General features: G+C 41.6%; 1 protein-coding gene and 1 long non-coding RNA gene across 3 annotated transcripts in view; one reads left to right on the top strand and one right to left on the bottom strand.

The window, feature by feature from the left end:
* PKD2 (polycystin 2, transient receptor potential cation channel) overlaps window positions 1-22,508 on the top strand; it is a 28,487-nt gene that overhangs the window by 3,172 nt on the left and 2,807 nt on the right. The window contains exons 2-14 of one of the 2 annotated variants that reach the window (XM_086889648.1): window positions 2,627-2,740; window positions 4,962-5,095; window positions 5,453-5,703; window positions 5,968-6,192; window positions 6,735-6,963; window positions 8,430-8,600; window positions 9,008-9,189; window positions 10,025-10,145; window positions 11,973-12,071; window positions 12,415-12,536; window positions 13,093-13,210; window positions 13,443-13,603; window positions 14,410-14,557. In XM_086889648.1, the coding sequence (XP_086745774.1) occupies window positions 2,627-2,740; window positions 4,962-5,095; window positions 5,453-5,703; window positions 5,968-6,192; window positions 6,735-6,963; window positions 8,430-8,600; window positions 9,008-9,189; window positions 10,025-10,145; window positions 11,973-12,071; window positions 12,415-12,536; window positions 13,093-13,210; window positions 13,443-13,603; window positions 14,410-14,557 (2,075 nt within the window). Of the gene's footprint in view, window positions 1-2,626; window positions 2,741-4,961; window positions 5,096-5,452; window positions 5,704-5,967; window positions 6,193-6,734; window positions 6,964-8,429; window positions 8,601-9,007; window positions 9,190-10,024; window positions 10,146-11,972; window positions 12,072-12,414; window positions 12,537-13,092; window positions 13,211-13,439; window positions 13,604-14,409; window positions 14,558-22,508 lie in introns of both variants that reach the window. The other variant, XM_086889647.1, reaches the window with a different exon arrangement.
* On the bottom strand, window positions 370-22,053 carry LOC147653167 (uncharacterized). The gene is made up of 3 exons (XR_015286954.1): window positions 21,252-22,053; window positions 19,088-20,113; window positions 370-2,520 (listed from the first exon to the last, which is right to left on the bottom strand). It is a non-coding gene; the product is annotated as an uncharacterized LOC147653167 (long non-coding RNA).

The raw sequence follows: 22,508 nt of genomic DNA, 5'->3' as shown, positions 1-22,508 counted from the left end.
AGTTACAAAATACTCTTCCCAGTCACTTATTAATTGTTACTTTCATGAAGACTGCTACATACAGAATGAGTATGAGCTACTGTTAGTTACAGATTTATTTGATAAAAGTACACAGATTCTGTCGAAAACTTTATGAGTAGCAAATGTGTATAAGAAAACAGAAGTCTTGTTGCTTGCAGCAGATGTCAAATCCAGCACGGCTTACCTCTACTAAGTTCAATGCATCTGAATCAATATTCTAATAAGGGAAAAAAGGGAATATGTATATTGCAAAATTGTAGCAGCTAATGAAAGCTCCAAGCTAGCTGATGGGGAAATTCATTGTTCATTTTGCACAAAGATCATTGAATGATCCCTGGTGCTGTTTGTTTGGGCTTTTTCTTTGCTGTAACTTTCTGTTCTTTGCTGACTTGACTCCTAACAATAGGCTAATATGACAGAGTTTGAGTTTGGAAGCTTTCTGCTTCTGCTCACCACATTTCTTATTGGTGAGTAATGTGCTGACAGCCAGGACTTGGCTTTCTCACCAGCTTAGCTCACTGGCTTTTCCAGCCTTTTCTTCCTCTCTTCCATAATGTTTTCCTGCCTTTATTATGAGGGTTGCTAGTGCAATGTAGTGTTGTTCTAGGGGCTGAATTTGTTGAATTATTATTATTATTAGTGACTCTGTAACTGTTCTTGAATTTGTGTTTTTGTCTTCAAGAATGACCTAATGGGGAGGATTTGGCATTCAGTGTAGTAAAGCTGCAGTCTTTATCTGCACATTTTCAAACTTGACCTTAAAGAACAGCTTTAAAAAGCTCTCTTATTTGGGGACTGGCACTAGGGAAGGCCCTAAGTTACTAATTAGGCCATGTGAGCAGAGATTAATGCTAAAACTGTTAGCGCTTGCTGAGCCTATGCAAGAGGTGTTTCCAAGTTTATGTCACAACTTTAAAATGTCGTAGCTGAAAGGCTTCAAGAAACATCTAACACATTATTTTTTTTCTCATTTATGCAGGTAGAAGGAAGAGCTTCTTTATTCACATCTCTGTTAATAAACAAAGATCTGCAGCAGGCAGCTTAGCCCTTTGTCTTACAGCAGTGGTTGCAGATTGACTGAACTCGTGCTTCATTGTCAGCTTTATAATGTGTTTTGGCTATCCCTTGTTACTGTTCCATTTCAAATTACTGTGGTATGTTTGATGGATCCAAGATTTTTCCTAGGGAGTTTGAGGTTACTGCATTTCCATCTACTGAGAATATAAAGGATGTTTTGAAAGGTTGGCTGTTTAAAACACCTGAAAAGGATGGAAGTTTACTGCAGTTCTGTAGGAGTAAATTTTTAATTCTAAATGCTTTTTCTCTCATCAGAAACTAAGGTCAAATTGCCTTGCTTTTGGTTTAAATGAAGAGAAGCTCCATGAAGGGAACAGTCTGAGCATCAGCAGTTGTTCCTAGCTTTTTTCTTTCTGTACGAGGGATAGGAAATAAAGATGGTGGTTGCTAACACCATTTTGTTTCAAGGCAGTTGTTCCTTTTAGAGACTCCATTTAAATGATCCTTTTGCTTTTCTGTTATCCATTTGGAAGGGATCACCAAAGTTTGATAGCTTCTCTCCCTGTCTTTTTGGTAATGTCAAACATTATATGAAGTGAAGAACAGGCAGAAACAATTCAGCTGATGCAGTTGCTCAAGTTGACAGCTAGACTGGACAGCAGTTTCTCATTTAGGCTCCTACTGATGTTTAATTCATAGCTCTTTGTTGTGCAGGGAAAGAAACCATGCTCACAACATCCCTGCAGTGTCTCTTGCCTATCTGGATGGGGAAGGTTATGATTTGGTGTTTTGACTAAAGTATCTTCCTTTCATGTAGAAAATTAAGACTGCTTCTAAAGGCTCAGTAATGAATGTGTCTCACAATATTGTCACAGTACAGCTGGCCCGGACTGGACAAGGTGAATCTGGCCATAACACAAATCCAGTTCAGCTAGTTCATGCCAGAACAAGACCCTGGATAAGTTACAGGAGATCCTCAGCCATCCCCATTCAAGCTTAGTTGCAAGCACAACACTAGCCAGAGATCTGGGCAGAGAGAGAGATCCCAGCCAATAGCTATCTAAGCCTGGGAGTTTTGAACCATCTGTATAAGTAAGTTCCAAACAATAAAATGGGCTATTTTGTCTGATGATCAAGAGGACTTGAGTCGTGGTTTCTGTCTCCAACCCATGACCAGCACATAACAAATGTGCATTTTCATTTTCATGTTTAAAAGAAAAAATACCAAAGCACTGCACTTCTGTTTCTTGAAGGATGGCTGTCTGTGCATGTCTCTGTATCCTTGTATCTGTTTTTATACTATGTGGTTCTAAGCAGCAGCACTTCTGCAAATCTTCCACAGATTCTGTTAGAGTCCTGCTGAGCTGTTTCTGCCTTGTTATGGTATCTCGTTGATAGCTGATACTGCCTCAGGTCCCATTCTGTCTATGAATGAAGCTCCTCTTGCTTAAACTCAGACCAGTTTAAAATCCATAGAAGAACCTGCAGCAATGACAAAGGTCAAGCTTTCAACACCACTTACTATGTTGCTTGTATATCTGTACCAGACATCTGTGCACACCATTATATATATCTTTTTCATTTTGAGGTCTGTGGGGTACAAGACTCATGGAAGAGAGCAACACCAGCAGAGAGCGGTACTTGAAAAGTGTTTTACGGGAGCTGATCACATACGTGGTTTTCCTCGTGGTACTGTGTGTCTGTAAGTACTGTTCAGTACCAAAGCTTCCAGTCCTCTATACCTCCTTGTGATTCCAGAATGAAGGTTGTTTGATGTGGGGGAAGAATTAAAGGGCAGGTGGCTAGGTAAATACTTGGAATCAAATATTTCTCTTTTTTCTGTACATGGACATGAGACTCTTGCTTGAGACTGAAAATACTGCAACTTTCTGTGCCTTAAGAAGTTTAGAATCTTAAGACAGGATGGTAATATACTGGTCCTTTGTTTTTAGAGAGCATTTTTTTAATTGTAGTAGCACATTGTAGTGTAATACTTCTGCTACACTTATTGAAATCATTGAGAAGAAATGATAAATATGAAGAGGAGAACTTAGTCATCTTGAACAAATAATTGAAATAAATCACCACATTTGAAGTTTATCAGCAAGGTTATGTACAGATCACACCTGGAGACTACTGTGGTTTCTGCCATTTGTTGTCTTGATACCATATGAAGTGTCATGACACTAAAGAACACAGAACAGAGAAACATTCAATTCACAATGCAGGAAAGAACTTCTTGTGGAGTTACAAAAATACCTACTTTTTTTTCTGCTAGGGAAAAGACCTCACAACAAAATTCGTTTGCTAGGGAGAAAACCTACCCAACAAAATGTGTAGATTAAGTTAGTGTATCTTTAGAAAGCCAGTATGTTTCAAGTCTCTGGCAGTTCTGCCCTAGAGGGCTGGAATGTTGGTGACACTTGAGTTGCCATTTATGATCAATTGTAATCCAACAAGGTGATGTTTCAAATTTTTGTGAGAGGGAATCTTGGAGTGCACAAGCAAAGGCAAAATTACACGGGTAGAATGTATTGTCTCTGAGAGCAGGTCTGCTCTGCTTGAATGTAGCAGAATTACTAAAAAGCCCAAATTTTATACCATTGACACAACTGTTTTGATGTTGTGCTGCAGACATGTTTATCTATTAAATATGACAGTTTTTTCCTTCCTGAGTCATTTAAGAATGCTTAGAGCAGGTTTATGAACAAAGCAGTGCAAGGCTGCTTGTGGCTGGCACACTACCACCAGAAGTGTAGCAGTGAGGGGTCTGCCTTAAAGTGAAATTTGTTTCAGCAGGAGAAATTTGACTCTTAACAGGCTGTTAGCTATTTGTTTTGCTACAGAAAAAGATTTTTGCTAACAGAATAAAGGAAAAATGTAGTGTGTTAAGTATCTAGAGATATTGCTAACTCATTAGTATTTTTTAAATATTATTATTTTTTAACTTTGTATTTTTCGCATAAACAATAACTGTAGGTCAGTTTGGTCTGTGGCTTGGCATGCCCTAGGAGAGTGCTTCCCAGTGCAGGCTAAATTCTGTGGGCATTTATTGTTCTCTTGTGGTTTAGAGAGTACATGTTTAGAGAGAATCCAGATATTGCACAGTCATGTGATATATTCCATGTGTACAGAAGTCTATTAAAAATAGTTCTTGCTCTGCAGTTGTTATGCGAAACAAAAAATTTATAAGTTTTATAAAATTGCCAAAACTGACAGTGATTGCTCAGTGTAGACCTAATCTTTCAGACTGCTCTAAGTTTTAGCTATAGAGTAGTTCAAGTATTTACAGGTGGTAACAATAACCATGCCAGAAACTATTTCTGCAACCCATCTTAGTTTTGTACATAATTTTATAATTTATGCTCTGTGCCCCTCAGCCATATCCTTGGCCCTGTGTGAAGAAAAGGAGTAACAGTAATTTATTTTCCATGGGAAGTTTCTCTTAAAGGCACTGGACATCTGTGCTGGAGGTTCATTGCCTAATCCATTCCCAGTGCCCTGCTGTATCCTGGTTGACTGTCATTACCTGCTCAAGCAGAGCATAGTTGTCCCGACGTCTTGGTGCCATCTGTGCCAGTTCTCCATGCATGCCTTGGACAGCACAAACCACCTAAAAAGGCACTACGTTTTTTGCCTCTCTTCAGGCTGCTGAACTGTGCCTTTGTTTTCCTTGAGGTTGACTTTGGAAGAAGCATTAATAATAGAATGAGGTGTGGGAAGGAGAAGAGAGTATTTTAAATTGATTGATCAGTCTACCATCACTCCTTTTTGTATTTTAATCACCGTTGACAGATAAAATTCTGCTTTTTGTGGATTTTGTTTTGGAGCTTAATTCCACTGCAAAATCCATACAAATACAACCTAATGTATTCAAAACAAATAGATTAACTTCTTTTTTTCTTTTCCCTCATCTTCTGCAGTGACTTATGGTACAGTGAGTTCCAGTATGTACTATTATACACGGGTTATGTCACAGCTCTTCGTGGAAACACCTGTGTCAAAAACGGAGAGAACTGATTTCAAAACTTTGTCCTCAATGGATGACTTCTGGAAGGTAATCTAAACCCAGGTTTTCATATCTCTGTTGCTGTGGTTCACTGGTTCTGTCATGAGCTGGAAATTTAATCTGCGGGATCTTATTTCCTAACATGGTCAGGCTTGTGTATGAAGATCTATGTGCACAATGTCAAAGCTGTGGAACAAAGTGGCCTTTAATATGTGAAAATTTGGAACTCTAATAATGTTGGTGAAGCAGGGTTGGGCAAGTTTGTGGGATGTCTTTGGGGGACAGGCAATAGTAAAGTCTTCTGTCAGAAAAATTATTAACTTCAATTCTAACACTTCTGTGGAATGAAGATCTACAAAAACAGGGCTGGAAACATGCAAACTAAAATTCTGTCATCCTCCCCAGTTCACAGAAGGCCCTTTGCTGGATGGTCTTTACTGGGAGATGTGGTACAACAACGAAACTATGGCAGAAAACAAAAGCTTCATTTATTATGAGAACCTGCTCCTAGGGGTGCCTCGCATTCGGCAACTCAAAGTCAGAAATGGTTCGTGCTCCATACCTGAAGATTTAAAGGATGAAATCAAAGACTGCTATGATGTCTATTCTGTAGCTAATGAAGATACTTCTCCCTTTGGACTCCAGAATGGAACTGCGTATGTAGCATTCCTGTATATAAATACTCCTTTTTAATATACTTGTGACCCATCTTTTTATCATAATTTCATGGTGTTGGTCAAAGGAACTTTGTAACTTCTTTCTCAGGGGTTACATCAAAACTTTGTAGCAAGCACCCATTGAATTAAAGCATATTTAAGTAACTAATACATGATTTTTGGTCAGGTTTTGTTGGTGTCTGTTTTGCTGATTATAAGTTGAAGGTGGAAAGACCAATGTGCTCTCTTTCACTTCTGAACTAGCTGGACATACACCAGTGAGAAGGATTTGAATGGGAGCAGCCACTGGGGCTTGATTGCCACATACAGCGGGGCTGGTTATTACCAAGACCTCTCAAGGACCAGAGAAGTGACAGCTCTGCAGATTGCGAGCCTGAAGAAGAACCTGTGGCTGGACAGAGGGACCAGAGCAGCCTTCATTGATTTCTCTGTGTACAATGCAAACATCAACCTATTCTGCGTGGTCAAGTATGAACAGAACCACAACAGTGTTCAGTTGCACAGTGTGGGTTGTATACTTGGGGTTTTCTTGTGATGGCTTTGTTTTGGGGACATAGGTAAGTGCGTATTTTGTATAAGGAGGACAGACAACTGAAGTGCTGTGCCTTCCTGTCAAAGAAGTGAGACTCCTCATGGAGTCTGTCCTGGTTTTCCTGGTGCCACAGCACCTTAGGTGCAGTTTGCAGGAGACCTCTCTAAAGAATTGACTTTTTCAAATAAATACATGGGTATAGAGCATCAGCCTTTGGTTCAGACAGCATGAAATAGTCACAGATGAAAACAAACCTTTCTGTCTGTTTCCTCGCTGTTCCTGAAAGGCTTTGAATTTTAGTCAAAATTGAATGTGGTCATGTTTACAACTTTTGTGTGGTGTCTTCTCTGAATCATATGTGGGTTTGTTTCTATTATTTAGATAATAATACAAATAAACCCAAGTGTCTTTCAGTAGTGGTTTTCATCAATTCTGGTTAAATTAAATTCTTTTTTTCTTTGCCTTTTTTTAAATGCAGGTTGCTAGTGGAGTTTCCAGCCACTGGAGGCCTGGTTACATCTTGGCAGTTTCAGCCTGTGAGGCTGCTTCATTACATCTCCACTTTTGATTTTTTCCTGGCGGCCTGTGAAATGTCCTTCTGTCTTTTTGTTCTGTATTATATGGTGGAGGAGGTCTTAGAAATTCGCATTCATAGACTGCGCTACTTCAGAAGTCTTTGGAATTGCCTTGATATCCTTATCATTGTGGTAAGTAACCTTTGTAATCAGGCTAAAATTGCTTTCTAAAGTGCACTTTGTGGGAGACATTAATTACTTGATGTTCCTATTGTGGTTTTAAGGAATAGGACCATCATTAGGAAGGATACTTACAGACTGTTAGGCTATTCAGTCTGAATAAGACAATTTTAGTCTGTGCAATGTTGGTATGTTTTGCAAAGGTGGTTGTTCTGTCTTCAGTGGTTTCAACCTGGTGCAAAGTTAGAGTATTTGTCCATCATGCTTTTTCACAGTTTTTGTTTACAGAGGCTTAGCTTTTATTGGAGGTGACAAAGTTGCCCTCTCTTCTACATATCTGGTACAGACTATTGCACTGGCTTTCAAGTAAGAAAATAATCTGCTTTAAATAAATGATTTGCATTTCAAGTAATGGGACTGGGATTTGAATATGTTTGCAAAGAACCCCAAAGAGATTTATTGTGGTATTAAATGCTCCCCAGCTAATACCAAGTTTGAAGAAGTGCCTCAGAATTGTAGAGTGCTAGGAGGTGTCTAGGTTAAATGGACAGTGTTGCACATCAGTAATCTTAGTGCACCAGAAAATATGAGCTTTGGATATCGACCTGCATAATTTAATTCTCTCTGGACTCAGATTAAGCTGTGCTTACCGAAAGTATACAAAGCCAGAAATGCTGAAACAGTTCCAGTCCCACATCGTTTTGTATCTTTAGGCTTGGATGAATCAAAGGTTTCAAGTCTTGAAGGCAGTATTTGTAATCCAGGGAAATTATATTTGCATCACAGTGCTTTGTAAATGAAGGTCTGCTTAGGAGAATGTTTGCATGAACTGTGTGCTGTTTTTCACACTTAATGGCTGGGCAGGGATAAGATGCTTTACTGTTACAGTCAGTGAAGACTATTCAAGTGTGAGTGTAAAATTCAGTTCACACAAGAAGTGTTCTATGTTTATGCCTTGCCTGAGGGGCATTGTTTAAATGTAGGATTATGTACTTATGACTCTATATGTGGTGAAGTGTTCACTTACAGTGATGGACAGTACATTTGCAGAAGTCAAAGCAAGATACCTCTATGGTAAAACTGCAGCTTCTCTGCTATTGCTTATTCTGGGCAATACTGCTAAGTCTGTGCAATGGAGAAACTGTTGTACCTTTTTGGCTACTGCTGTCTTTCTACTCTGTGTTCTTTTTCACCTTTGTCTGAGTTGTCATATTCCCTTATATTTCCTTCTCTATGACAGCATCACTTCTCTAATCCTGCTAGGTGTCACTGTCATCTCGTTTTTCACCTGTGGCAAGGAAATGACTACTACATTTCTTACTCCCAGACCATTTTTCTGTAGTCCAGGACTATAATGATTTTTCTGTGAAATGCATGAAGTTCCTCATATCTTAGCTTTATCTGACATAAGCGTCTCAACAAATTGTTTTAAATCCCTAATCACCTTTTGTAAATTTGTGTGTTTCTTTTGTCCTCAGCTGTCTGTGGTAGCTATAGGAATTAGCATCTATAGGACATCAACTGTTGATATGCTCCTGAAGAAGTTGCTGGAAGATCAGAACTCATTCCCCAATTTCGAACCCTTGGCATATTGGCAAATGCAGTTCAACAACATTGCTGCAGTCACTGTGTTTTTTGTGTGGATTAAGGTAGTTCCAAGACATATATCCTTATTCTAACATAAGAATGTAAGCAGTATTCTGAGTTTCATGAGGCACATTATTTGAGGTTTACTTATGTATCTCTCAAAGTCAATCATGTGAGAAAATCTGAACAGTAGTATCTTCTTGCAGATGAAAATCAAAGTTGTAATTTGCCACAGGTTTAGTCAGCTCTTGTTTAGGTCTAGAAGACATAGTCAGTGCTTGTGTTTTGTCAGCAGACATGTTAAGAAACGTTTATATGATTCTTCAAATGATAAGTCAGTATTTTGACTGGCTACTGCTTTGTCTCCAGTCATGTTCAGTAAGACATCTCATGTAAAAGAGTGGAGAATAATTATGTTAAGAAATTGTCTTCCATGTCTTTTCAGCTTTTGTCTTTTTTCTTTTAACAGCTTTTCAAATTTGTTAACTTCAACAGAACAATGAGCCAGTTATCCACCACGATGTCTCGCTGCGTCAAAGATGTCATTGGCTTTGCCTTTATGTTTTTTATTATTTTCTTAGCATATGCTCAGTTAGCCTACCTTGTCTTTGGCACTCAAATTGATGACTTCAGCACTTTCCAGGACTGCATGTAAGTACAGGTATAAAAGATGCAAAGAAGATTTTGGTGCATTGGTGAATTAGTTGCTTTATCAGAGGCACATCCTGTGACATCCATCTAAGCAGATAAGCTGCAGGCACACTGTTGTCGATATAACAACAGAAAACACATTTTTATAACATTTTTATCTCAGTGTTATTGCTGTGAGATTAAATTGAGCACTGAGCTAAAAACGACAGCAGTTGGCTACATTCTTAGACAAAGCAATGACTCCATGTTCCGTGGTTAAGTGCTTACTGAAATGTTAAATGCATAATAAGGCTGTGTTCCTGATAGTGTTCATAGTTGCTTGCCTTGGTTGATTTGGTGCAACATAACCTGATTTAACTGAGGCAATTAACAAGTTGTTTGGTCACTGATTTCCCCTGCTCCCTTACACTGGAGCAGTGTTGTGAAGAGTTTCTTGCAGTGAAGTGAGGGAATTGGAAATACGTTGATGGTGCTGTAATGTAAATTGCCAAGCTTCTAGCTTAGAGGGAGAGGGTTGGGGTTGTATGTGTGTGAGAGAGATGGGAGTGGGTCTCAGAGCTTCACAGTAGTAACTTAGTTTGCTCTGCTTCCTGTTGTGATCAAAAAGGAGAAGTGACCACCGTGGTTTTGTTCTGTTTGTGGCACCTGACTGTGAGTTTGATTATGCCTATAGATGTGCTTGATGAATTGTTTTTGCAGTCCCTGAAAAAGCGTTACAGCATTGCAGACCTCTCTGCAGCTCATCAGTCACATTGCTAGAATAAAATCCTTTGAGAATCCTTGCACAGCTCCAGTAATATTTTCTTCAACTCCTGGATGTGTTTTATTTTTTAAGATTTACTCAATTCCGCATCATTTTGGGAGACTTCAACTTCACAGAGGTTGAAGAAGCTAATCGAATTTTGGGACCCATTTATTTCACTACATTTGTGTTCTTTATGTTCTTCATTCTTTTGGTATGTACACTTTGTTTATGGGGGGTGGGTGGGTCAGTGGCTGTTTCTGCATCACTTGTCCTTTGATTCCTCCTGCTTTTTCTGATAATGGTGAGTGTATGGCCCATGAAGGGGCCTGACGGCTACATAGCTGGTCACTACATTCCTTCCTTTTTTTCCTTGTTTAAAATTGATTTGCACTGTATTGTTGTCATTTTCATATAGAGCTCCACATTGTGGGGTTTTTTTAATTTATTATTATTATTGTTATTATTACTAATTTTATGTATAAAATCTGAATAGTGGCAGGTTGGCAGACACAGCCAGGCTGTCTCTTCTGGTGCAAAGTAGCTGTACTGTTCTATGTAGTCTCTTAGTTCATAAAGTGCTCTAATGTGTGGCTGGCTGTGTTTACAACAGCCTTGTTCTTGTATGTCACACACAGCTTTGCCTGCTGCAAGAGCATGGTTCTTCATGGTCTTGTATCATCATAGTTTTTAATGTTATTTAGTAACCCTTATACTTAGTGCATCTTTTTATTACTATTTGAGATGAGGAGGAATGGCATTCACATTTTATTTGTGGGAAAAGACTTCATCTTGGATGTTCACTAGTAAGGAAGCAGAGAATTTTAAGTGTTTTTTGAGAAATTTAAGTGTTCGGTGAGATGAACCAGGATTCAGTGGGAAAATAACACATGCATCACTATGTGCCAAAGGTTCACATAAAGCAGGTTTCCTATTTGCTTTGTAGCACCTTACACATTCCAGAGGAACAGTATAGTGTCCAGCAAGGGGAAAAATTATCTTTTTTTCTAAGGGACAACAGAAAAGCACTGGAAGGCAAAGTCAGAGCAGGTTATCCAAAATATTTACTGTAATCTGTGTGTTTTTTAATATCTGTATAGCCTATCATTTAGCCTGAATGAAATGTTGTTGATGCAAGTCCCTTGAGAGCAGTCTGAGACCTGGAAATTAAGTTAGGGAAAATGGACAGAAAGCACCAACTCTTAAAGTTGGGCAAAATAGCAGCAAAAAATAGCACAACAGTGAGTTGTCAAGTTACCTCTTACTTCTCTGGTGTTGGGCGTGAATGCATAAAGATACAGCACCAAAAGATTGTTCCAAAGCACATTTTTTATGTCCATGAGGAAACAGGGGATAACACTGCCTTTCTACATTGAACATCCCAGTAAATTTAGCAACTCTTTTTAAATGTGAATATGCAATTTGCAATTCAGTCACATTTACTCTGTGTCCAGCAGGAACCTTTCAGTGATGATAGCATGGTTTGATTAATTACATGCTTGGCACAGGGTTAGTGAGACCAATATTTTCTCCTTTCTCTGAGCAAGAAAGCTCTTCTCTTGATGCCATAAATGCCAAGTGCCTGATTTTAAGCTTTTTGATTTTATCTTTAGTTTGAAATGCAAGCACAGATGTAACTAGATAAAAACCTTTTGTTTGTGCAGGTTATTACAGGATAAATAGCTAACTTGATTCTTCAGGCATTTTTGTTGCCTGGGTTAATTCATAGCTGTTACCTCTGTAAGTTTGGCCTTGCAGGGTTTACTGCCACTGCTGAGCGTAGCTGTGAGCCCGCTCTGGAAAGTAATTCTCCAGTTATGTTAATAACCAGTGATGTTGATTAAAATTTGTTATACTGCAGCACATTATATTTCAATATCAAGCTCTGGATGTTAATTTCTTTTTAAACAGACCACCATTTTCTTCTGGTCTTTTAAAACAAAATTCATGTAAAGGTCTGCACAAGAAGGTCATAGGAGTAGTAGGATTCAGTCATGTTGGAATTTGAAATTTCAACATTTTTGTTTCCTCTTATGAACAGAACATGTTTTTGGCCATTATCAATGATACCTACTCTGAAGTCAAATCAGATATGGCACAACAGAAGGCAGAAATGGAATTGTCTGACCTTATCAGGAAGGTAAATGTAATGTTTTGTTTGTTTGACATCTTATTCCTCACACCTGAACTTATTTCATAAAATACTATATAAACTGTACAAAGTAAAGCTGGCAGCAGCTGGTGAGAGTACACATCTCAGTTAAAATAAATTAATCTATCTCAGTTAAAATAAATTAATCTGAGCTGAGTGTAAACTGAGTGAAAACTACCCATCACAATATATTTCAGTCATCTGAGACTTTAGCTTGAATGAACATGCTGAGCACACTGAATGAGATTGTACAGTAGCTGATTTCTGTAATCAATAAATTATTAGAAATTTCATTTCATGAGAAACAACAAAATTTCACCTTCTCTTTTAGGGCTATAACAAAGCCATGATCAAACTTAAATTGAAGAAAACTACTGTTGATGACATTTCAGAAAGTCTGAGACAAGGTGGAGGAAAACTCAACTTTGATGAACTCCGGCAGGATCTCAAAGGGTAAGGGAGTTTTTACTTCTTACCTTGAATAGTATCCACAGGGACATGCGATGTTAACTTTTTTATGTGATTTTCCTCTAGCAGAAGTGCACTAATGTGGATAAAGACACACACCAGAGTGTTTTTCTCTGCCCTATGGCTGGTGCTGGCATTCCACACCAGAGAAAGGTTTTGGAGCTCTGGGGCCCAACCTCCTTGAATTTTTGTGATTTGGGGAGGAAAAAATACAGAAATCTCAGGAAGCAGAGACCTAAGGCCTTTGAGGAAATGGTAATGTTTCTGTCAGACCACTGCAGCAGTTTGTGGACAGTCAAGAGTCCAAGGCAAGGGCACAAATCAAGGAAATAGAAAAGGGAGTTGTGAAGGAGAAAGGTTCAATATAGGGATGATTGTTGTTTTAACTAATGAAGGGTAAGAACTGAGGGGGTTTTATCAATGTTGTGAATTTATAGACAATGCTGGAAGTCTGTCTGAAACGAAATGTTTTTTAATACACAGTGTTCTTTCAGCATCTGAAACATGGAAAGTAAAGGAAATGCTTTTGCTGCCTTTTCAGGAAGGGCCACACAGATGCAGAGATTGAAGCAATATTTACCAAATATGATCAGGATGGGGACCAGGAATTGACAGAGCATGAACATCAGCAGATGAGAGATGATCTGGAGAAAGAGAGGGTGAGCTCAGCATTAGGAGTGGGATGCCACCAGCACTGTCTGCCAGTCTGCTCCCTGCCTCAGAAAAATCCTCTTGTCTCCATTCACTTTTGCTGCCATTCCTGGCTGAGCAGAATGTAAAAAGGTGAAGGGGAGATTATAAAGCAGAGGAGCTCCTTGACCTTGACACCACCATTCCCCGTGTACAGGTGAAAGTTTTTACATCTTTCTCTCTCTGGCTTTCACAAAGGAGGATCTGGACTTAAATAGGAGTTCTCTGCCACGTCATCTGAGCAGCCGTAGCTTCCTCCGGAGCCTGGATGACTCCGAGGAGGATGAGGATGAAGACAGTGGACACAGTTCCAGGAGGAGAGGCAGCAGCTCTAGTGGGGTTTCCTATGAAGAGTTCCAAGTGTAAGTTTATCCTTCTGAAGGGGACAAAGCTGCATGTTGGTTTTTGGTTGTTTGTTTTGCTTTTTTTCATTGTGGGTTTTCTTCCATGGTACAGTATTCTCCATACAGTACTCTCACCTTGATATTAATCATATTATTAATAAAAGCAAGTGTATGATTTTCTTGCACATAAGTCATTCCTTTTAGTTGCTTTCAAGTAATATCTGAACTGGAAGTGCCTTAGAGAGCCTCATGGGAGTTGGTTAGAATATAGAAAATCAGAATAAACCAAAAAAAAAAAAAACAAACCAAAAACAGCAACAAAACTCCTGTCCTTAAATCCTTGTCATTGAGAAGTCATAGGAAAGGGTCATGTTACAATAATGCCAGAAAATACTTTTCTGTTTTTTTAAGTAGTAAACCCCTGTGTTTATTTTAGGTTCAGTGAGAACTTTAACAGTTGATTTTAATAAGAATAATTTACTCGTGAGTGTATATTTTATCTGAAGTGATAGATCACCATATGAATTAATTACAGCAGCACTAGCTGAATGAAGAATTGTGTAACTGGAACCAACAAATTTTCATGATGATGCCCTAAGAGCAGTGAAAGCAGAGTGCAAGATGTACTTTTTTTCCCCATGTGCTTTTCCCATTTTACTTTCTTGCTCTGGTGTACCTTGTCCCTGCTGGACGGTAGGACTGGTTTGTGGGAAGTCAGAGGCATGCTTGGATAACAGTAGTGTCTCATCTCTGTCTGCTCTGTGCTAGAACAGTGCTGACTGAGCAATGTCCGAGTCACTGAAGCTTGCACTTGTTGCCCTCAGACTCATGAGGCGGGTGGATCGCATGGAGCATTCCATTGGCAGTATCGTCTCCAAGATTGATGCCGTTATTGTGAAGCTGGAAGCCATGGAGAGGTCCAGGTTAAAAAGAAGAGATGTGTTGGGAAGGCTGTTAGATGGAGTGACAGAGGTAAGAAACTCACTCTCTGTAGTCTGGTCAAAACCTGCATGTCTTCCTTTCTGTTGGCACTTCTTCCTACTGCCTGGCTTGGCAGGATTGAAGGAGTGGTGGTAGAGAGGAGGTGGGTGCTTTGGCAGTGGGCAAGTGGTTTCAGTTAAGTGTTAGGAAAACATGAAACTTAAAACACAGAATTTTGGCAACATGATTCAAGATTCAGATATGACAACATGTCTTACAGCAGGCCTGTGTCACCATTTACACCTGTGATCTGAACAGCAGTGGTGTTCAGTAGTTGCTGAAGCAGCTTCTCCATCCCTTGGTGTCTGTTGGGATTAATACAGTATTTTTTGTGAACTAGTCTGTTAGAGTCTAGGGATCCAACCCAGTCTGCTCTTATTCTCCTTTGTTGCTTCTGGGACTGTGTATGGCAGATGGGAGCAGGTCACTTCTGTCACCAGGGTTACCTGACTTCTACTGCTTCCCCTTTCACCCTCTCTTTCCTGAGGGCTCTTTGGAAGTGGCCAGTGGGAGAAATCTGTTATTTCTGTAGATGCTAAAATCTGTCAGGTGGAATACAAGTTGTGCTTTCCTGTAGCAGCGTGGCAAATGGATATTGTTAGTGCATCTCTTGAGAAATCAACTTGGGTTGGCACAGATAGTCACTGTATCCAAAACTCACACACATACCACAGATAAATCAGCAAAGAAAGAGGAAAGGGTCTCCTGTATGGTATTCCAGAGAGATTTATTGCAACCCCACCAAAGGGGTCCAGTGACAAAAGACCAAGACTTCCTGCCATGTCTCAGGTTAAGTACAGGGTCAGGGGCCAATAGACTCGGGGCACAGGGGCAAGGCAAAGGTCACTGACCTATAGGGGACGAGGTAAATTTACCTAGTGTTGCATAGAACCATGGGAGAATCATCTTCCCTCATCCTAAGCAGTCAGGCTTTCTTGAAGCCTGTGGCAGACTCTTCCAAGACATATGCCCAGGAATTACCCTAGTAGGCTCAAGGGCTTCCTCAGCTCCCCTGTTTTGTCTTATTAAAAAGGCTTCTCTGGTGGATTTATGCAGACACTTAACTAAACAGGAGAACATAAGAACCACAGCAAAAATCCACAAAATTCCCTTAACTAAAGATGAAAACCATCCTGTCAACCCCCATTGTCCAAAAGGTTCATTGACCCAGTCTGGGTTTTCTACTTTTATGTCCTTTACTTGTTTACTTGTTCCTTCAGTTTCTGAAGTTTCAGGACGTGGATGGATTTTGAGCATGAAGAGAGGTTGAAGCAGCACATCCCCTCCAAGTCCTGGCAGCCAAGTCCATGGGCAAGCAGTAGGAAGTCTATTGCAGCTTGGTTTTGTAGAGATGCTTGCCTGGTTGTTTCCTCATCCCTTAAAAGATCACTCAGGGCAGCAGATGTCACATTGGCCTGCTTGCTAAGCCAACACTCCAGGTGATTTAGCTCACTAAGGGCTTTAGCTGTGGCTACCCAAGGGAGAAACAGGGAGGCCACAACTCGCTTTCCTGTGTTCCAGTTGTAAATTTGGCTTCGCAATTTTCATTAAATTCAGAATAGGATCTCATCTGGCATATGAATTTGTTTTTTTGTTTCCAGCTATATAATAATGTGATATTTGGAGTGAGGATAGAAAGCTTGCCAAGGCTACAGGGACCCCCCTGAAGTCGTGAGGGGATCCCAGCCCATACTCGGTCACCACAGATAAGAAACATTCCCCGGGGCAACACTTTGGGGTGGAGAGAGGACACAGAGAGTGTGTGACTGGTGTAATTACACCAATTTAAATTATTGTAGGCTTTGTTACTTGGTGATATGTCTTTTCTGTACGTGTTTTTTGCCTGATCAGTTTCTGGCCAATGTTGACTTGGTTGTTTAAAGAAAAATTTGACACAGTATATTGCTTTGGAGGACCCCAACAAGTATAGTTCTTGGGGTTCCTCTGGAGCCTTTGGCAGAATCTCTGTCTACTCCTCCCAAGTGTCTACTGGATTGGGCCTCTTACCTCTGGTGTGCAGGAGTTCTGAGTTGGTGATGGGCCACTCATCTGCTACCAAGGGAATCCCCCCCAGACACATGGAGAGTGGGATGTCTATGCTGCCCATGGACATGCATAGATTTTCTTGTTGTAAAGTCTTGGCCAATGTGACCCAGATGTTCTGATGGGCCTGAGGGATGCACCAGCTGATGAAAAGGTGAGGAGCATCAAAAATTTTATATAGAGCAGTTGGAGGTTGGAGGTTTTTTGTGGCTGAACACATGACAGGAGACTTAGGGGTGATGAGCTGATATGTGAATTTTAAAAAATGGGTTTTTAGACTTGTATCATTTTAACTTTAACAGCTTTCCATGTCTTTTCATCCTGTTCCCTTAATTTATGCTGTAGAAGGGGGGTGGGAGGAAAAAGGGAATAACACTATAACAAACAAAAAAGAGGGGTAACAGTGCAACACAGTCTGTGAATAGAACCTATTATACAGTCTCATTGTTCTAATAGGTGGAGCTGCAGAGGGTCATCTTCTTTTTGACAAACAGATGTCCCCTTCCCTTCCCTTCCCTTCCCTTCCCTTCCCTTCCCTTCCCTTCCCTTCCCTTCCCTTCCCTTCCCTTCCCTTCCCTTCCCTTCCCTTCCCTTCCCTTCCCTTCCCTTCCCTTCCCTTCCCTTCCCTTCCCTTCCCTTCCCTTCCCTTCCCTTCCCTTCCCTTCCCTTCCCTTCCCTTCCCTTCCCTGCCCTTCCCTTCCCTTCCCTGCCCTGCCCTGCCCTGCCCTGCCCTGCCCTGCCCTGCCCTTCCCTGCCCTGCCCTGCCCTGCCCTGCCCTGCCCTGCCCTGCCCTGCCCTCCCTTCCCCTGCCCTCCCCCACCACTCAAGCCTGGTCTCTCTGCTTTCTCTGAGGTTCTGAAGAAGTGTCTCTGGGTTTTGGTGGTTTGATGTACAGTTTGACACTTCTGCCTGGAATCCATATTGGGCCAGATCCTGTAGACATGCAAGCATGCCCTCTTCTCCAGGTTATTAATGGAAAGGGGCCCATGATTTGATTGGACTTGGGGTCCTTGATCAGTACAGGTGGCCTCTCTGTAATCTGAGCTCCACTGGTGTTTGAGAAGTATCTGACTACGGGGGGGATTCGGCTCCATAAATGAATTCTTAAGAAAATTGATTACGTGAAGGGCCTTACACAATCTTTCTACACTTTGTAACATTTCCACGCCCCCATGCTGCAAATCAAGGACTCTTTTAAGGGTGTGGTGAGCCCTCTCTACAACAGATTGACCTGTTGGGGAGTGGGTTTGCCAGAGGTGTGTTTGACCCCCCCATAGGTTTGCAAACTGTTTGAATTTTTGGGAGGTGTAAGCAGGGCCACTGTCTGTTTTTATAGCCCAAGGAATGCCTAGGGTAGAAAATGCTAGGAGAAAATGTTTAGTAACATCTTTGACCTTTTACCCTGCGTGGGCTGATGCAAATACAGCTCCAGAGAATGTATCAATAGACACATTAATATATTTAAGTGTCCCAAAAGGAGCATAATGGGTAACATCTGTTTGCCACAGCTGTAAACTCTCGAGGCCCCAGGGATTAACCCCGGTCCCCATAGATGGCACAGCGAAGTCCTGGCAATGGGGGCAGGAGCCCACAATTGCTCTCACCTGCTCCCTTGTGATTTTAAACATTCAAACAAAGGCTGGCATGTTCTGGTGGAAGAACTGGTGGCTCAATTTTGCTTGATTGAAAATGTCGGGCAGGGTGGTCTGCACTGTCATGGCCAGTGTATCTGCTCTTTGGTTGCCCTTTGTAATTGGTCCTGGCAGGTCAGTGTGTGACCTCACGTGCATAATGTGATATGGTTGCTCTCTGTGGGAGAGGAGGTAATCCAGCTTTGAGAGCAAGCTATGTAAGTTTGGATTGGACACCTCCTTTAACAAAGAATGGTCTGCTCTTTCAGCTATTCCAGCAACACAGGCTGAATCAGTAACAAGATTTAAGGGTTGCTTGAACTTCTCAAAGGCTCTGACAACAACTGCTAATTCTGCTATTTGTGGAGATCCTTGAACAATCTGAATATCGGACTCCCACTTTTGAGTTGTCAGGATTTTTCCAAGTCAAAACTGGCCTGTGGGATCTTCTAGAGCCATCAGTAAAAACAGTCAGTGCCTTTAAAGGAGTTCTACTCCTTAATGATTTTGGGACTAAATTAAAACACGCATTGAATAGTTTATATTTTGGTAAATGGATAGAGATTTGACCTGGGTAGCTGTCAAGAGTGAACTAGAGATGTTCACTGGTCTGGAGCAAATCTCCCAGACTACCTAATGTCAGTGGAAGGTAAATACATGTGAACTCACACCCCACTAGGGTTTTGAGGCATGCTCTGGCCTTTATAATGAGTTGAGCCATCAGCTCCTGGAGTGTTGTGATCGTCTTATTTGGTTGATGTGATTGAAACACCCACTCTGATTAAAAGCTGGTCCTTCAGAGTGGGGTCCCACTGGAAAATGAACCCATGAAATTTGGGTTACTTACCCCAGATGACAAGCTGGAAAGACAGGGTAGGATCAGTGTGGTGGGCCTGTCTTGTGGATAGTGCCTCTGATACCTTTTGGATTGCTACCTGGGCTTCAGGTGTTTGAGGCAAGTCAAAGTCATCACAGCCTCAAAATCAGGAGGTTAAAAAGGGATGCGAAATTCTCAGTTGTGATCCCTAGCAATGGACAGACCCAGCTGATGCTTCCACACAAGTGGTGTAGGTCTCTCAGGGTTCTTGGGTTGTCTTAGAGCTGCTGAGGTATGATAGTCCTTTTGCTGATCCAGAGTCCAAGGCAGGTCCGTGGGCAGGTGCACTGAATTTTCTCTGTAGCAATCTCAAATCCTGCACCTTCAATGGCTTGAATAATCTTTTTGAGAACAGTCTCCAAATAATAATCAGTCTCAGTGCAAATTAAAATATCATCCATATAGTGCAAAATTTTAGCATCAGGGAGTATCTCTCGGATGGGAGAGAGAGTGCGGGAAACAAACATTTGTAGCTGTAGAATTTTCCATCCCTTGGACTTCCCATTGATATCTTTTTAGAGGGGCTTGCCTATTAGTTGATGGGATGGAAAAAGAGAATCTTGGGGCATCTCTGGGATGGAGAGGGATGTTAAAAAATTGATCTCTAATATCAACGACTGCAAATTTCTACTCTCTTGGGAGCATTGAAGGTGAAGGCAACCCAGGCTGCAGAGAGCCCGTGTCCTTCAATGACTTCATTGACTTTTCTGAGGTCTTGTAGCACTCTCCACCTGTCTTTGCTTGGTGAACAAATGACAAAGATGGGTATTCCAAGGGCTAGTGGATGGATTTTTTAGGGCCTTTGAACAGCTGGTCCTGCATGAGGGATTGGAGCACCTTCAACTTTATTTCTGAGTGGGGCCACTGGTCCATCCACACTGGTTCATCAGTTTTCCATGTGAGTGGTGCAGTGGGGTGCTCTACAGTGGCCCCAGCTAAAAATCCTGTGGTGGTGAAGAGATTTCTAGCTTTGCCCCCCATTGAGACAGTATGTCTCTGCCCCATAAGGTGATAAGTGCCCTTACAACAAAAGGTCTTACTGTGGCAATTTGACCTTCAGGACCTTGAATAAGAATAGGGCATTTGCTCCGCATGGAGGTGGCAGCTCCTCCAGTCCCAGAGATGACTCCATTGGCTGGCACTAGTTCCCAGCCCTGTGGCCACTCGGAGCAGGCGATGACAGTGACATCTGTTCCAGTATCTGCCACACCTGGAAGATAAACTCTGTCTCCTCTGTTAAACAAGCGACATTCTCTAAGAGGTCTGTCAGGGTCCACCATCTCTGCCCAAAAAGCCATGGGGTTTTCTGGTAGAATATCAGTCCAGGTGGATATGAGAAAAGCTTGTGCCATGGATGTGCCCTTAGGCAAAAACCAGGGTGGGTCTACACATATAACAGTCACAATAATCTCATCCCTTGGTCCCACAGTTTGTACCTCTGGAAGTACATGTAAACTGTCTGGTCCAGTAATAGAGTTCCCTATAATTAAAATGTCCCTGGGTTCATCAGGAGGTCCAAATTTACCAGTTGGAATTCGGTGCATTTCCTTGTCATCAAACTGGATGGAAAGGTTGCTTACCAGCGTGCGTTGTGTCCCTGCCTGAACTTGTTGGTAGGCCTCGGAGAGTTGGAGCTCACTCTCATAGTAGGTGTCATCGTAGATGATGTCTCAGCGCTTCGGCTCTGTGGGATGGTAGGCAGGGAGGAGCAGAATGGCCTGGCATTTGGTGTCATAGCACAGGGCCGCCCCACACTCGGCTGGAAGTTTTTTGGATGTTGCTGGTGAGATGGATGAGGCCGGACCTGCTGGTGATATTGGAACTGGGGACAATGTTTAAAATGTTCTTTACAGTCCAGACATGCAGTGGAGGGACAACAAGTGGAAGGGTGTTTTTGTAAAAAGTCTTTAGCACATTTCCCCTTGAGGTGGCCCAGTTCACCACAATTAAAGCATCTCATATTTTGTTTATTCTGTGCTACAAAAGCATCACCTACCCCTTTTCTGACTGCCAGGGCTACTATTTGTTCTGTAGTTGTGAGATGGGTGCAGCCTTCTACCATTTGTTGAATGGTGGGTTCTGGTTCAGGAGGGAGTGTTACGATTTTTTTGCATTCTACATTAGCACTGAACACTGCTAAGTTTGTTCAGCCGCTCCTCTTTAGCCTTTGGACAGTCAACTTGTTTATCAATAGTGTCCTTTAGTCTGTCTATAAATTTAATAAATGTCTCATCCATGCCCTGGTGAATGTCAGAGAAACTCTGTTGTGGAGTGGTGCCATCTGGTGTTTGGAATAATGCATTTTGGACAGCATTTTTAATGTCCTCCAGAACTGCTCTGGGGATATACTGTGCCTGCTTTTGTGGCTTATCAAACTTATTATTTCCACTTAACTGCTCTAAAGTTAAGTGAGCCCATCCATCCTCACTTTAGTAATTATTTATCAGTGCTTTGATAAATAAAAATAAAAAAAAATTGTTAACAAAAATACTTTTTTTTTTTCCCAAATTGCTTCCCACACGAGAAGCTCTGTGGGTGAAAGGAGGAGAGATGTAACATGTTTCAGATCATGTGGCATGAGTACATGATTAGAAAAACTTAATTGCAAAAGGTTCTTAAAATAGGGTGATCTCCTCCCATAATCTTTACATGCTTTTACATAGTTATTTTAATTCGCCTTATAGAATTAACTCCCACTTTGGGTTTTTTCCTCTTCTAAGTGTAACTGGGGCTGGTACAATTTGGAACTTTCCTCCTATATCCCAGCTCCCTTCCCCAGCTGCTTGCTTCCGTAACTCTGCCTAGTGATTTCTAGAATTGCTATTCAAATCTGAGGAATCACTGCCTTCCTCCAGAGAGGAGGGAGCTGTGCTGGCATGGACACGGAAGCGCTGGCTGGCAGGCACCACCCTGTGTTTGGAACCTGTAGTACCCAAGATGGCTGCCTTCCGGTCTTGTCCAGCTTCACTTCCGGTTCTACGCTGGGAGCGCAGGAACTGGGAGGGGCCAGGTCGGAGGAGGCGGGGTCAGTGTAAGGGAGGGGTTTGCTGGTGGAAGGGGCGGGGCCTGGTGTGGGGGCGGTACTCGGTGTGGGGGAGGGGCCCAGAACAGGGGAGGAGGAGGAGGGTCACATGTGGCTAAGGTGGGAAAAAATCACACCAGGTCATTCAAAATGGTGGATCTGTCCACAAGGCAGGTGCCATTTTGAAAATAGAAGTGAATGGAGGGGCTGTGCACATGGGTATAGGAAAGGGGTTAGGTTGGAGCCCAGGATGGCACTTTCCTAGGTGGAAACCTGGGTGTTTCATCCCTGGAAATAAAACAATTTGTTGTGGGAACTGTTTCCCCATTAGCCTATGGAAGTACTCAGCTGATATAAGAACTTCTTATG

Source organism: Cyanistes caeruleus, chromosome 5 (assembly GCF_971803275.1).
Source record: "Cyanistes caeruleus chromosome 5, bCyaCae1.hap1.1, whole genome shotgun sequence".
NCBI classification, from domain to species: Eukaryota; Metazoa; Chordata; class Aves; order Passeriformes; family Paridae; genus Cyanistes; species Cyanistes caeruleus.
Note: the sequence above shows the minus strand (reverse complement) of the source record. Positions and strands in the feature narration are given on the sequence as shown.